The sequence below is a fragment of the Dichotomopilus funicola genome (assembly GCF_033296635.1).
Source record: "Dichotomopilus funicola strain CBS 141.50 unplaced genomic scaffold C8A04scaffold_27, whole genome shotgun sequence".
In the NCBI taxonomy this organism is placed as follows: domain Eukaryota; kingdom Fungi; phylum Ascomycota; class Sordariomycetes; order Sordariales; family Chaetomiaceae; genus Dichotomopilus; species Dichotomopilus funicola.
In genome coordinates this window covers 338,698-354,228 of record NW_026944048.1, presented here as the reverse complement: position 1 = coordinate 354,228, position 15,531 = coordinate 338,698, and the positions used below count along the sequence as shown (strand labels likewise).

The 15,531-nt window shown below is 53.3% G+C and overlaps 5 protein-coding genes across 5 annotated transcripts; 1 reads left to right on the top strand and 4 right to left on the bottom strand.

Moving 5' to 3' along the window:
* Positions 1–51: 51 nt before the first annotated feature.
* C8A04DRAFT_11841 (amino acid permease/ SLC12A domain-containing protein) lies at positions 52–1,845 on the bottom strand (the record flags this gene model as incomplete). The annotated part of the gene is made up of 2 exons (XM_062777115.1): positions 52–1,250; positions 1,347–1,845. 2 exons carry the CDS (start codon positions 1,843–1,845, stop codon positions 52–54), a joined length of 1,698 nt encoding a protein of 565 aa, XP_062637503.1.
* A 2,464-nt stretch (positions 1,846–4,309) lies between these two features.
* C8A04DRAFT_11838 (general substrate transporter) lies at positions 4,310–6,065 on the bottom strand (the record flags this gene model as incomplete). The annotated part of the gene is made up of 3 exons (XM_062777112.1): positions 4,310–5,020; positions 5,079–5,826; positions 5,902–6,065. The coding sequence occupies 3 exons, from the start codon at positions 6,063–6,065 to the stop codon at positions 4,310–4,312; spliced, it is 1,623 nt and encodes a 540-aa protein (XP_062637502.1).
* Positions 6,066–8,705: 2,640 nt separating this feature from the next.
* On the bottom strand, positions 8,706–9,270 carry C8A04DRAFT_11844 (uncharacterized protein; the record flags this gene model as incomplete). Its single annotated transcript, XM_062777117.1, has 3 exons — positions 8,706–8,884; positions 8,954–9,150; positions 9,221–9,270. 3 exons carry the CDS (start codon positions 9,268–9,270, stop codon positions 8,706–8,708), a joined length of 426 nt encoding a protein of 141 aa, XP_062637501.1.
* A 3,025-nt stretch (positions 9,271–12,295) lies between these two features.
* On the bottom strand, positions 12,296–12,733 carry C8A04DRAFT_28250 (histone-fold-containing protein; the record flags this gene model as incomplete). The annotated part of the gene is made up of 3 exons (XM_062780578.1): positions 12,296–12,459; positions 12,529–12,666; positions 12,724–12,733. The coding sequence occupies 3 exons, from the start codon at positions 12,731–12,733 to the stop codon at positions 12,296–12,298; spliced, it is 312 nt and encodes a 103-aa protein (XP_062637500.1).
* A 1,732-nt stretch (positions 12,734–14,465) lies between these two features.
* Positions 14,466–15,065, top strand: C8A04DRAFT_11812 (putative histone H3; the record flags this gene model as incomplete). The annotated part of the gene is made up of 3 exons (XM_062777100.1): positions 14,466–14,678; positions 14,808–14,960; positions 15,021–15,065. 3 exons carry the CDS (start codon positions 14,466–14,468, stop codon positions 15,063–15,065), a joined length of 411 nt encoding a protein of 136 aa, XP_062637499.1.
* Between the last annotated feature and the right edge of the window lie 466 nt (positions 15,066–15,531).

Genomic DNA, 15,531 nt, shown 5'->3' with positions numbered 1-15,531 from the left:
GCCCCATTATTTCGTACACACAAACAAAACCAAAAGCAACATAGGTAGTACTCAAACACCCCCATCAGCAGCCGACCGCTCCTCGTTCAAGTCATACCGCCCCCTTGCCAGATCCGCCGTCCTCGGATCAACCATCGGCTGGCGATACCACAACTTGTGACCCGCCCACAACACGACAAACAAGATCAAGCTAATATACGCCGCAAAAAAGTCACTGACGTTCCAGTTGATAAACGCGGTAAACCCTTGCGTCAGCATGATCAGCACGTTAAAGAACAGTCCATACACGGCTGTGTACGGCTGGAATCGCGAGATGTATGGCAACTCCGAGCGCGAAATGCCCTGGGCTTTCAGGGCGCGCATGAAAGCCAGGTGGGAGAGGCAGGTGCTGGCCCAAGTGGTCAAGCCTGCGACACCAGTAATATTGAGCAGCCAGTTAAAGACCTTCCCGCCGTCTGAGGAGAGGTTGAGGAAGCCCAAGAGCCCAAAGACCGCGGTGCCGGCGACTGCGTACACGGGGATGCCGTGGCGGTTGGTCTTTTTGAAGATGGCCGGGGCCTGTCCTTCCTCGGCCAGGGCCAGCAGGACGCGCGAGCCGGAGTAGACGTTGGAGTTGGCCGCGGAGAGCACGGCGGTGAGCAGCACGGCGTTGATGATGTCCGGGAGTACTTTGACGCCGGCGCGATGGGCGGCGATAACGAGCGGGGAAGCCGACGCATTGCCGGAGTCGTTGAGCAGGTTCTTGTCGGATGAGGGCACGACCATGGTGATGAGCAGCATGGTGGTGACAAACAAGGACATGATGCCCCAGTACGTGACGCGGATGGCTTGCGGGACCGTCTTGCGAGGGTCGCGGGCCTCGCCGGCGCCAACACCGACCAACTCCGCGCCCTGGTAGGATACCGACGCCTGGATCAGCACGGCCCAGAAGCCAACGAACTGACCCACATCTCCAGGGACGAGGTACTCGTTGAAGGCGCCGGGGTGATTCCAGTACTTGAACCCGATGACGCCTTCCTGGCCGGCGCCGGCCGCGATGCAGATGGCAAAGATGATGAAGCCGACGATGGTAATGACCTTGAGACTGGACAGCCACATCTCGAGCTCGCCGTATATGCCGACGGGTAGGTAGTTGACGACCGTGAAAACGACCCAGAAAACAGCGATCAGAATGCCGATGTTGATATCCGCTTTCCAGTACTGGATAATTAGACCGGCTGCGACGAGTGATAAGGCGTAAGTGACGGCCCCTGGACACGCATCATTAGCTCCTACTCAGAAAATAAGGTGATAAAAACTTATCACGACCACAGAACATGGTCTCGAAAAGCACGCAAGGGACTCACAGCCGAACCAGTAGAGCCACCCGACCGCAAACCCCAAGCTCGAATCCACAAACCGCGTCGCATACGCCGAAAACGCCCCTGCTGTCGGGATGTACGTCGCTAGTTCACCCAGACACACCATGACCGACCACAGAATCGTCCCGACAAAGATATACGAAATCAGACACCCGGCCGGCCCGGCCTTGACCAGCGCCGTTCCCGTCCCGAGAAAGAATCCCGTTCCGATCGTGCCACCGATGGCGATGAAGTTGAGATGCCGACCCGATAGCTGGCGCTGTAGTTCGCCTTGTTGCGCAGAATCGGCGTCACTGTTGGGGTTGTCGCCCTTCCCATTCGGAATTGTTCTGACACCGGCGAAGTCCTTTTCACCCCCTACCTCCTTAGCGCCGGCGCCGATGGACATGCCGCCGCTGCCGACGTTACGGCCTGCCTTGTTCCTAATACCACCAACATCCTCCCCGGAGGACGAGAAGTCCCCCGAGATTCCGGTGGCCCCCATGGCCTTTAACTCGTTGTCGTTGTCGTCGGTCTAGCTCGGTGATACTGTACCTTCGAAATAACCGTGTGTATGGGGTAGGCGAACTCGTTCAAACTCGAGGATCAAGTGACGCACTGAGGGGGGTTCTGGCGCACTACCCGGCCAGTCACCACCAGAATATTCTCAAGAGGTCAACCCTCCGGAAAACAGCCAGAAGATCGGGCACCGGCTGAGTCAGACTATATTCCCAGGGAAGGCACAACGGAGCAGCAGCCGAGAATACCCACGGAGACGACCATCCAGGGATGCGCGTGTGTGTGCGTGTGGCCGTCCGTCTCACAAATCCAACCCTTCTCTCACTCTCCCACGATAAATGGGAGTCAGAGCTTGAGCGGGAAAAAAAACCAGTTAGTCGATCTCGAGTGGATACCCCAGTTCGGTTCTCGTCGGTGGAGGTTTCGAATCTCCGGCTTCAGGGACCTCCCACAAACAGTATTGATAACCACAAGATGCTGTAACGGGTGTTGATTCTTGACAACGAAGAACAATACTATGACGTGAGATCGAACCCAAGCCCGGCAGCTCACTCATAAACAGAGGTATCCGATATATCCAAATTGCCCAACTCTGGAAGTTCGGCTCGCGACACAGATGAGACCTGCCAAAGAAATCGTGGGCGGGCGTCTCCTTTTCTTCCACAGCCTCGGAGTGGGTCGAGTGTGGATAAAGGGCCAAAGTTCTGAGCAATAAAGTAAAGGTCTGGCCAACAAAGTAAGGTTCTGAGCGATGGAGGTCTTGTCGATAGGAATCGATAGATCCCCGAGCGTGTTTTGGCCTTCGGCAATTCGTAAAAGAGGAGGAAAACTACAAATGGATGATGAGGACGGCAAGCTCATGGGCATAAACACTGCGGGCTCGACTATAAACAAAATGGGGCACAAAAACTTTACCGTCCAGACCACCAAATGCCCATCTACTCTCGCCCATTGACTAACCTCGATACCAACAGCCTAAACACCCATGGCAACCTCAAAATTTTCTCCAGGTGTCCAGGCGTCCAGGTGCACCACTCCAGCTTGAGAGCGGGTAAAAAAAAAATCCCCCCAAAAATCGCCATCCCATATTCACCCCTCGTCCCAAGCCGCTGAAAGCCGAAACCCAAACAAATCCAAGCCAAGTCAAGCCAAGCCCACCCAGCCTCGCCAGCCCAGACCAGCTTCTGTTTCTATCATCCATACATAACAGGAAAATGGGCAGGGAGGGACCTCCAAAAAAACCAGATACCAGAGATGGAAATGCAAGCCGCGCCATCCCGTCCACCCGCCACTCCATCGGCCGGGCCCGGGGCTATAACTGTACATTACAACAGGGGGCGGAAGTCGGTGATGACAAACGAACGAAGAAAAACAAATGATGCATACTAACATGTAACTGATAAGCTCCATATCTTCAACCGCCCGGCTTTTCAATTTCCATCCTAAGTATCTGCCCGTTCGTGGTCAGTTCCCAGGTACCTTCCGGTTTCAACAACACCATCTATGCTTGGCCTCATCCAAGTTCATCTGTTGTTGCATGGTACGGTTTTATGTATTCAGGTTTCCTTGACACCCTTTTACGAATACAACGACACACGAACTCACATCAATGCTCCCCGGGATACGTAGTAAAAAAAAATACGAAAAACTCGCTCGATCAACAAAACGCGAGAGGGTCCAAAATGATAAGCGGAGAAAAAAAATTCACCTCGATGATACGACTGACGTTGCCACACCCACTTCCGCCCACTCAGCTATGGATGGAACCCCTGTCTCGGGCGGGCTCGGCTTCTGCTGCTAGGTTCCAGGTTTTTCCCAGACCCGCCCAGGCCCTGGGAGTTTATGAATCCGTGGTATGAACGAGCAGTGCGAGCCCAGCTCGGCAGGACTCCGGTGTCACCGCGCTCTGCGCCTTTTTTAAAGATAATTTTTGGCCCCTTACCCTGATCGCCCAGTGGGCCCGGCTCTTCGTCGCGGCTCTGGATCTCGCCCTGGGCCGAATGCTAGCGTTACACTGGGCTTGGCGCTCGGAGATATTGAGATGCCGCAAACTTTTCTCAACCTTTTGAATGTCAACATCAAACGGGAGGTTGAGACATAAAAGCATCGATTGCCTCTTAGGATACCACTGAGTAAGCTACCGCTCCTTGGAGTAGCTACTGGTATCATGATATAAATACACTTTTGCCTGAGGCAACAGACGTTCAAATACACAAAGTGCCGAGAATGGCCAGGTCCCACAGCGAGTTAAAAGTAACAATGTCCCACCCCACCCCACCTCACTCCCGTATTCACCAACCGACAACCCGTTCGAAGCCAGAGGCCCCGGGCCCAAGACCACACCAGTCGTAGTAAGAGATGTAGCACAATACACAAGCTCCGTGACGCCATGCCAGCTATTTCAATGCACTGGGCCACTTTCCAGGGGAAAGAATAAACAACATACATGTTCAAGGATTGCGGATCTGTCCCTTGCCGTTTGGTGACTGCTGCCGTGATTGAAGTTCACTAGACCCAGCGCTGTTCGACATCTCCCCATCCTCCCACTTGCTGCTCCGAATCGGGCCCACATGTAGCAAGTACATCGTGTCGATCTCCTCCAGGCTGCGGTCCTTGCTTTCAATGAGAAAGAAAAACACAACCAGGACAAGCACCGCACAACAACCCGCAAAGACCAACCCGTAGAGGTAGCCAATAGAATCCGTGATGAAGCGGGTAAAGAAGCTCATCAGGAAGTTCCACAACCAGTTGCTCGCAGTGGCAAGTGCCATTGCTGGGGCGCGGTACTTGGCGGGGTAAAGCTCGGCGACGACAGCCCAGACTAGAGGACCCCAAGTGGTGGCGAAGGCGACGATGAATAGGCAGGAGAAAACAATGAGGACGTTCCCGGCCGCGGGCGTGTTGGCGGGGTTCACAGGGTCGAGCTTAAAGTGTCCGACAAAGGAATAGACCAAGAAGCAAACCATCATCCAGAGAGCACCAGCCATGAGCGCGTTCCGCCGGCCACACTTCTTGACAACGTACAGTCCACCAAATGTGCAGAAGACGTTCACGGACCCGAGTATAATCTGGGTCACATAGCTGTCGCTAAGGCCAGTGGCCCTAAAAATGGTGGTTCCGTAGTAGAAAAAGAAGTTGGCGCCCGTGAGTTGTTGACCGGCCTAGGATGCGGTTAGCGGCTGTAAGATCGCCAAAGAAAACAAAAGAATGGAGGCTCACCTGAAGCGTAATACCCAGCAGAGTCCGATACAGCATGCGAGGGCCCGTGAAGATTTCGTACCAGCTCGTCGTTGCGCCGGCCTGTTCTTCATCAAGCTTCTGGCGAATGTCGTCGATTTGTTGGTTGACCGATGGCGAGTTGGAATCGAGACCAGCTAGGCGGGCGATGGTCTGGCGAGCCTCGTCCTCACGGCCTTTGCGGTAAGCGTAGCGGGGAGACTCGGGAAGAAGAAGGATACCGGCGCCAAGGATCAAGGACCATAGGAAAGACAGGCCGTTGGGGATGCGCCACGACGCAGAGCCCGACATGTTGTGGGTTCCATAGTTGATCATCTCGGCGGTCCAGATGCCCAAAGTGATGAAGAGCTGGTAAGTGGAAATCAGGACGCCGCGGAGGATGGCGGGACTCGACTCAGACTGGTACATGGGAACGGCGACCGAGAGTGAACCAATGCCGAGACCGGTAACCAAGCGGCCAACTGCGAATTGGGCCCACGAGGACTGGGATGAGATTTCGATGATGTTGCCAACACAGCAGAACAGCGCAGACACAGAGATGGCCATGCGGCGACCTAGAGAGTCCGCAATGTTCCCGGCAATCAGAGAACCAAAGAGACAACCGGCTGGGAGGAGACCGACAATGGCACCCTGGCGAGGTGCGCTGAAATCGTACGCTCCAGTGACGGGGTTGTGCTCGCCGAAGCGGATGCCATAGTCCTCCATATCGAAAAAGCCCGAAATTTGACCACTAAAGTCTATGTCAGTGTGAATTCAATTCACAAGCCCACCGGGTGACCAGGCAGGTAGTGCACTGATCTCATACCTGACATATCCGAACATGAAACCGCCAATACTGGCAACCGCGCCGAGGAATATGGCGAGCGCCGTGATCTTCTGTTGCTCGGCGGCAATGGCCGCCGCCGACGGGGTTTCTATTTTGGGCGGGCCATGTTCTGCCGAGCCTTTATGGTAACGCTTGAACGCCATGTTTGTTTTCTTGATTCACAAGTCGTTGGAGAGATCTTGAATCCCAGGTTGGTCAACAGGCCAGGGGAGGTTTCTTCACAGGACAAAAATGTGACAAGTTGATCTGTAAATAAAGGAAAAGGTCAGATGAAAGCTGAAGGCCTGATGATATTTTAGTCAAACTGGCGGGGTAGACGAGGGGCCCACGACGGGGTCCGTTCAATAAAAATTTCTTGGATCAGATCAGCTGCAGTCTGTAACATGGAGAGGAAGGAGCGGAAGACGAGGGGCCCCATGGAGTGGAAAGGGGTCAAGAGTAGAAGGACGAGGTCAAGAGCAGTTTCCTAGGGACCGGCCCTGCCGAAAGTGGAGGTTCCGAGACCATCGTCGTGCCTTCCATCACTCACGGACCTTGTGAGGGTCAACCCTTTGCCTGGGAGGTGCCGTTGTTGGAGCACTGCACCGTGGATTTACACCACCACGGTGCTTCCACTCAAGAGTGTTGCCCAAGCCAACGTCATGTTCGCAACTGAGTGGAGTGACGTTATTCGGTCCGTTCGCGCCGGAACGGGCGGAGACCTTTTGCGGCCCCGTCTCGGTGGGCCGCAACGGAGTTTCCAAACATATCAACCCTGCGTATCCAACATGGCTCCCATGACCCCCTCCACAACGCCCACATGCATCGTGTAACTCGGTCACCCGACTGCTACAGTATTCCCGATACTCCAGGTTCGGAGGCCTGGGGGAGAAGTTGTTGTTATCCGGGGCCCCGAGCGAGCCACCCCATGAAATCGCACATCCCACATTTTGGAATATGGGGGCTGCACTGGTGCCTATCCACGGACTGAGGACGCACAAAGCAGACGGCTCAGCCCGGTGATGTCCGGGAGAGGCTCCGCGCCCCCGCTCCGTCGGTATGTGGCATCGAGATGGACCCAGCACCTAAGTGGTAGTATAACTGGAAATAGTATTAGTCCGAGCCTCAGGTCCGGCAACGGGCGCTAGCGGCAGATGGGCGCCCATCCAGCGGTCTCGGTGGATGGTAAGGAAACTTGTGTCAGTCACCGCGGTTGATACCAAAAAAGATCCAAGGACGGCACCAGGAACCCGACACCCTGCTTCAGGTCTTGTTTCGTAAGCCTTTCACCAGGGAAGCGGCTCGTAAGGCTCGGAAGCAACGTGAGAGCTCCACAGAACATCGGTTCGAAGCTTTTTTGCGGACCGCGAGGGTGTCCTCGAAAACTGGTACGACGCGTGTTGCGACGATGTTGATCGCTGTCCCTGGCACTGTGAGGCAACATCCTGTTTGTGGTATGTACACACACTGCAGGCATCTAACCAAATATCCGAGCTTAACAGCTTGGAGGGTTCACAACGTCACCGGGCCTAAAGCAGAATTCGCAGCCGCCCGGTTTATGGGTTTATTCGTCGCACACCGTCCCGAGTTTGACCGCAGCATAAGGACCCGACCAGTCAAATTGCAAGCAGACGGGTAACAAACAGAAAGGTCGGTGCAATTATCTAATGAAACGGCAAGGAATTGGCGAAGCAAAGGACCATTCGCGTTTCAAGCATCGCGTCCAGCAACGGTCGCTGGGAAAGTTGCAAAGTGGCTTGTCGGAGACTGAGTTGAAAAGATGTCAAGCAGAGCCGAAACATGTCAGGGGAAAAGAAATATCCGCTGGGCAGCCCCTGTCGGCCTTTCCCAAAAGAGACTTTGAGAGCTCCTGTAACCAATAGGACAAGAGGCAGACCCCCACACGCCTTCTCCCCTGTCATCGCGACCAGCACGCGATGAAGCGCGTCGCCCATTAAATCAGCCACAAAACTAACATCCATTTAAGGTGGTCCCGAGCACCGGGGCTCTTTCTTTCTTTCTTTCTCTTTGCTCTTGTTTTTGATTCTCTTTTTCCCCCTTTTTCTCTTATGTTTTTTGTTCTCCTTTCTCTTTCTTTCTTTCTTTTCCCAGTGGAAGAGATTTATTCCCATCCAGCATGGAGCGTCCGCTCAATCGCTCTGTTTACCAGCGCCAGCTCGTGCAGATGTTGAGATCTAACCCTTTTTTCTCCAATGCTCCTGCCAGTTGCCTCCTCGTATTATTGTGGCCAGACCACTAGCTTGGTGGGGTCTTGCCGACTCCTCGACGATATATGTTGAGCAAGAGCCTGTTGGGAATGGACTTCATCGGGTTCACTCAAGGCAAGAGACAAGCAGGTCTTGCTTTCTTCCTATGCCAATTGTCGACGCATGCGGTTCAGTTCTCGTCCAACACGGATTTCGTACGCGGTCATACCCCGCCTAGTAACCCCGCCTTCTAGAAGACCACTCACCCGTCAGGCTCATCGTACATTGCGGTCAGATTTCCAGGTCGAGCAAACGCCCCGTTGGAGTGAGATCAGCAACATCCGTACGGGAGGCAACATAGAAGTGAGCACGAGTCAAAAGCGCATGGGGCCGCTGCCGGCGGACCCCGGTGAGCAAGGCAGTACGGAGATACTCAGGGAACGAACGGTTTACGTCGATCAGATTTATTGCTGACGGTACAGGATGATTTCGCCAAACCCCAGGACGTGCGGCGACTGTCCAACCCACAACCCCGGGGCATACAATCCTCCGCCCCATGACCGCCTAGCAGTCAATGACCAAGCTTCCGGGTGTCTTTCAAGCCCGTGTGGGCTTCGCAGTCGCAGTCGAGGACGGCGGGCAGTTAGGGTCGGTCACAGTTGCAATACCCCAACCCGTCGAGCATTGTAAGCAGTTGTAGCTCGCTGTCGGACACCGGCTGATAGTCGTTGGGGCGACTGCGGCGCGGTCACAGCCGCAGGGGAGGACGACATACGCTGGTCCGGGTGTTAGTGACACAACTAGGAGCCATAGGGCAGCGAATTGGGGAAGATAGTGCGGCAGACCATCAGCAATGCACCACGCTGATTGTGGCGGGCACGTAAAGGCGCATCCCTCGTTGGTGTATGTCGTAGCTTGCGGCCTGTAAGTGCATGAGGAAGGCAATCCCCCTGATGTTGTGGTCGTTGCGGGCGGCGTGCTGGACGATGCTGGGTGGCTCGACGATACCTCTGAGCAAACAGGTGAGCTCATTGCCGGCCGGCTAATATGGCATTGCTAGTCGTCAGTTGCCCATTCATGGAGGTAGGTTCACATCATCATGGTTCACCTACATGAAGGCAGTCATGGCCACCAGGGCGAGTGATGAATACTTGATCGCCATCTCAACTATTTGGGTGCACCGAACTTGCTCCGGGTCCGTCAATGCGGTTCAGTAAATCATTGGGGACCCATCAAGGCTGGGCGTGAGCAGCAGTCCGCTCATAAATAGATCCCGACTGAGAAAGATTCATCCTCCCTCGCTACTAAGTTCCGTTCAAGTCTTAGCCACTAGTATCCATGCCGGTGAACCAGTCAATGTCACTGCGGGGAACGGCTGGTCGAGTCCAGTTAAGCCCGGCCGTTACAACGCGATGCGCCATTCCAATCATGATGCTCCAGCTCTTTCTCGGCAAAGTTCGAGCGTGAGCCAAGACCTGCAGCCACCAAACTCGACTCTCGTATTTTTCGAGTGGCTTAACTGGGCAACGGAGATCTAGAAAACGGCTTCCCTAACTAGTGGGCGAAGCGAGGGCAGAGCGGCCCCATATTGTGATTCTAGGGTGCGTGAGTGTAGGTCGGGATGGGCGCCCCTGCTCCGCGTCATCAACTCTGGCGTCGAGCCAACTGCTCTATCACGTCACGAATATCACCGATATAAGGTGCAGATTGTTTGTCAAGGATAAAGTCAATTCGTTAACTCCGGTTTGGAATTTGCGCAGTCCTCAGGCACGGAAGCCATGGCGCCAACCCAGGCAATAAGCTCTTTGTTTAGTCTCGACCGAATCCAGAGATGGTAAATTTCGGGTCCTTTGTCTCGTTGGCGAGGATTAACTCGCTTGGTCTTTGTCCGGCTCTATATGCCGTCCTTGGTTTACCAGCGGAGGTCACGAACCCGCCAAGTCCGTCGCCCCGTTTCAGTCCCAGTGCGAACTACCCGACCGCCACCATCACACTCGACTGTCCCCATGACTGAGACAGTTATACAGGACATTATGAATACGATGGGGCTACCAGCTCCGCCCGTCCGCCAGAACAATCCCATCTCTCGCTCGGCAAGGTAGTGTGCGATTCCATCCCCATACTCTTCCTACTTGGCAATCGCGCACGTGGCTGCACTTTCTCTTATGGGGTGTACCATTTAAGAATCGTCAGCTCGCAGCATGACCTCGTGACATCTACCCTGATATACCTGTTTTTCGGAGTCTTATCGATGCTTGTATCATATTTTCTGTGTGTCGGGTGTGGCCATCGGTATGTACCCATCGTTCGGGTAACCAGAACCCGAACCCTGGGAGTGTCCATTTGAGCCTGAGCAGTAAGATTTAACCCCATGCCGCTTTATATCGCAATGGACTGTTAGTGGCCCTGTTTTGGTGTGCAGTTGCGCGATCTAATGCATTGTGCTCGAGGTGATGACTTCGGAGACATCCTCGTCATCTTGAGGTTCTGGGTATCCGGGTCCGATAGTTAGGGAGCTTCTATATCTGTCTTTCTCGGCTGGTCGAGTGTAGTCAACACATGTTGGCTACCTAGTGACCCGACGTTGCTCCTTGGTGTGGCACTTCCGTCGTGTTGCTCCTGGACGTATCATGGCTCTGGCTTCGGGAGCAGGGTTCCATCCTCGTTACCCGATAAAGACCCTCGACAACTCCGATAGTAATGGGAATTGTCTTTAAATGTTTGTGCCTCGTAATATTTTTGTGGTCTGATACATGTTTGCTGTCACGTTGTACCTATACTTTGTGATAACGTTGTCTTGGTGATTAAGCACACACCGTTGTGTGGTGTTTAATTGCGAGACCACTAATAAACAAACAACCACTTCGTTTCAAGGAACGAAAAAACTTTCTGTGCTGTTATGAAATTCCTGTGTGTCGAACTTAGTTTTTGTGTTTTTCTAGCTTGTTAAATTACTGTTGTGGTGTTGGTTTATTATTTTAAGTTGTTATGTTTACTTTATAAATTATATGGAAATAAAAAGGTCGAGTCCAGTTAGATAGAGAAGTGTCGTTCATTAACCACAACAAGAAATTAAACCTACACACTAAACCGCGAGAGACCAAAAAGGCCAGATATCATACGTAGCAGTGTCTAGCAACCACAAATGACGAAAATAATGACCTACTGGTCTATTTTACATTGCGTTGTGTTGACTTGCCCGTTAAGTTACCCCCAGGACTCAACATTGAAAAGAGAGCGTCAATTGAACCACAACGAACGATAAAATATCGGAACCGCAATGGAACGCAGCCGTAAACCAATCAACACCCGTAAAAACAGCGACGGAAATCGACCCAACGTTTTCTGCGATGTGGTGGATGACACATATTGAAAGGGTGCACCACAAGGCGTGGAAAATCATCGAAACCAACACCACACACACAGATGTCAAAGACGCGGGAAAACTGCAGACAACGTAAGGACGTCGCTAGAAACCACGAATATTATTTTATTTACATAGTTGCTCAAGGAGGAGGTAGGTTGGCCTGTCGGCCCAGAGAAGACGGGTAAGGTCAGCGCCCTCCTAGCGTTGATTCAACCAACAAGTGTGCTGGCTTCAGCCATCAGACTTAAATAATGCAATGATGCTTCCACTGTAGAGATGGAACGTGGACATGGTCGGTCGTTGTCGTAGAAAAATGAGTATTGTGCGCTGCGAGTCGGGGTAGGTCGGTGTAATCGACTGCAAGCTGGCGACTCGGAACTACAGGACAAATCATGCGATAGTATAGGCAACCACAGCGTGAGGCGGGGCAAGTTACAGAACATGTAACCAAGCAATCAAGCGGCAGGGAGGGATGCGAGATGAGACCAACCCACTGGGAGACTCGCAGAGACAGACACAAAACACAGACAAGGAGAACAGAGTGCTTGATCAAGAACAACCCGCTGCCGCAAGGCAGTGAGATTCCATCGATTATGTTGGTATGGTATGTCTTTTTACCATGATTTGTTGACCGCCTTCCTCAGACCACCCGCCTTATGGTACACAGTAACCCCAGACCGAGAAAATAAAACCCATTTGCCCATAGTGTGAAAACTCATCGCAGCCCAACCATAATCCCGATGGAGAGTAAGAGAAAAAAGTGAAAAGACAGCGCGCTGAAAATGGTTCATCAAGAGTCGTTGTACGAGCGCGGGGCTGTTTAGCCACCGAAACCGTACAGGGTGCGGCCTTGCCGCTTGAGCGCGTAGACCACGTCGAGCGACGTGACAGTCTTGCGCTTGGCGTGCTCAGTGTAGGTGACCGCGTCACGGATGACACCCTCGAGGAAGGACTTGAGGACACCACGGGTCTCCTCGTAGATCACTGAGGGGGAAGACGCGTTAGTTGGACGCGTTCTGAAACGGAAAGCGGGGTGTTACAGGGAGGACATACTGGCAGAAATACGCTTGACACCACCACGACGCGCCAGGCGGCGGATAGCGGGCTTGGTAATACCCTGAATGTTGTCACGAAGAATCTTGCGATGGCGCTTGGCACCACCCTTGCCGAGGCCCTTGCCGCCCTTTCCGCCTAGAGGTTGAGTCAGTACCGATGACAATGCAGAGAGGATGCATCGATGTGACTTACGTCCAGTCATGTTTATGGTTGGTTGGTGATGTGGTAAAAAGTGTGTGGTTGAAGATGTGCAGCGTTTGTGGGGGTGAGACTGTGAGCACAATGAATGGTGGAAGGTTGAAAGGAAAACGTGGGAAAGAGAAGCGGGTTTAAATGTGGCAATGCCGATGCGGCATCAACGGCAGCCGCGCCGCAATCAGAATCAGCTTGGTCTGATTTTCTTGGCTCTGTTTTTTTCGAAACCCTGTCAAATGCGGTGCTGATTTGGAACGCGTTCCCAGGTGCAAGGCACGGGTGGGGCCTACCCATTTTCCACGGCAAGCCCCACATGAACGACGACAATGTTGGCATTTGCCGATTTATGAGTGGTCCAAATTGCAAAAGACTCCGGTACGTATTCTCTGTTCACTGTGTCACGCGATAAATCGGTTCGGCCGCTCAAACGGGGTTGATTTCGAAGAGATGGTCGGGCTTCCGAACGGCCCGGCGCCATGGCCCGCCAGCCTTCCGCCAGCACAAGACCCGTTGCCTTCGGCCTGCTCGAACCTGGGACTTTCGGGGACACAGCTGAGCCCCGGCCATTTGTTTAAATCCATCATTCCCAGTGAAAACCCGTCACATCCCGGGTGCCGGGTGTGCCTTCGTCATGGGATGTCGGTACGTACTTCGGATGGGTTGCCTCGTGATTTAGTGTCCCAACACCTTCATCGATGCAGCCCAGCCCGAAATGCGGGGATGGAAGACTGTTTCAGCTTCTCCCTCGGCCCACCATGTCATTGTGTGTTGCCGGGGATCAAGGACGTGTTGATACTATGTAGAGAAGTAGATGCACAGGTGGAAAGTGTATGGGCTTGTCTAATATAATGTGGTGGTCTCCGTGCCGCCTGGATGTGGGTGCGGACGAGCATGTCTTCCACTCTTGAATAGCTCTTGGCATTTGGAACGGAGTTGTCTTAGAGACAGCGATGTAAATTTACACGGTTGGTGGCAATACGCAATGCAAACGACTATTATGTGTAGTTATGTGTAGTTTGATATCCCATAACTATGGACAAATTCAAATGTTATATCTCTTGTCTCTAATGCTCCCTTCACATTGTGCCATACTCGTGAATCGTTGGCCGGATTCAGAAGTTCGTTCCCATTCTAGTGCCAGGTCGGCTCGATCTACAAAGAATTCTTTTCGAAAACCCACACACCTTGAGGGTCGTTTGCGTGATGATACTTTCCGCCATCCCGCAACACAGGATCCTGTCTCGCCAATCTTCAATGGAGGTACGTACCCTTCTTCCTGTTGGTTGCCGATCAATGTGCGGCAAAACGTCCGAGGCGGTGGCCACCCCCACAATTGCGCGTGTGGCCCCTGCGTTGTTGCATCAAGTTTTTGGGCCAATGGAAATTCAGGCCGGGCCACAACATGCTTTGCACACCCAAATCGCCCACCAAAACCGACGGCTTTTCGCTTGCAAGAAGCTGACCCATTTTGCTTTGCAACAGACCCTGGTTTCTTAGCGGCGCGCATCAACAAAAAACGGTAGGCACAATCGGCCAAACCAAGAACAGCCCGCCCACTTAATCAGCCTGCAACGTGACCGCATCCGCCCGCCTACTTAAACCTCCCACCCCCCACTACTTTCTTTCCCCTTTCAACTCCCACACCACAACTCCACATCCACCGCATTTGGTATTCAATTTTCATCCATCCACACCAGCACAACAGCCACCTCCATCAATCAAATTATCATCATCACAAAATGGCTCGCACCAAGCAAACCGCTCGCAAGTCCACCGGTGGCAAGGCCCCCAGGAAGCAGCTCGCTTCCAAGGCCGCCCGCAAGTCGGCCCCGTCGACCGGCGGTGTCAAGAAGCCCCACCGTTACAAGCCTGGTACCGTCGCTCTCCGTGAGATTCGTCGCTACCAGAAGTCGACTGAGCTCCTCATCCGCAAGCTCCCCTTCCAGCGCCTGGTAAGTTTCTCCATTTTTGGTATCCTTACTACACTTGATTTCTGGCCGCTCGATCGTGTCGAGGCCTGATCGACGCGAGGACAAACCCGCCAAAAACATGGAACGCGCGCTGACGCGTCTGCAACACAGGTCCGTGAAATCGCTCAGGACTTCAAGTCCGACCTTCGCTTCCAGAGCTCTGCCATCGGCGCTCTCCAGGAGTCCGTCGAGTCGTACCTCGTCTCGCTCTTCGAGGACACCAACCTCTGTGCCATCCACGCCAAGCGTGTTACTATCCAGTCGGTAAGTAATCACATACACAGTATTCACCACACGGTCACAGTTTTCTAACAACCGTTGCAGAAGGACATCCAGCTCGCCCGCCGTCTCCGTGGTGAGCGCAACTAAGCATGGTTGGTTGGGTCTTTGTTAGCTTAGGGTTTGGGTGGTCATGACTTTTCTCATTGGGACGCTCTGGATGAAGGGCTCATTCACGGCACAAAGGGACACCGGCGTTTATGATTGCGATGGGTTTTTATAGGGGTTGTACAATTACGGTGGCTAGGGACATGCTGCTAATACCACGCTGATTTCATGATCATGACTCTTTTGCCTTCTGCATGAACTGTGAAAGTGATAATTTCCTAGCGGGGTATCGCGACTGCACCTCGCTTTGACACGCGACGCGTCATACCAAAACAACACCTTATCTTGGCTGCCGGCGGGGTAGGGTCATCATCAGAGTGGCGCACCATATTGTCCAACGTCACATGCCTGCGTACGACTCTCGACATGGTAATATGTTCCGTCGGTTCAACGCCTCGCAACGGCTACATGCAAGTATTCGTACCACACGGGGTTTTTTTCACCTGGT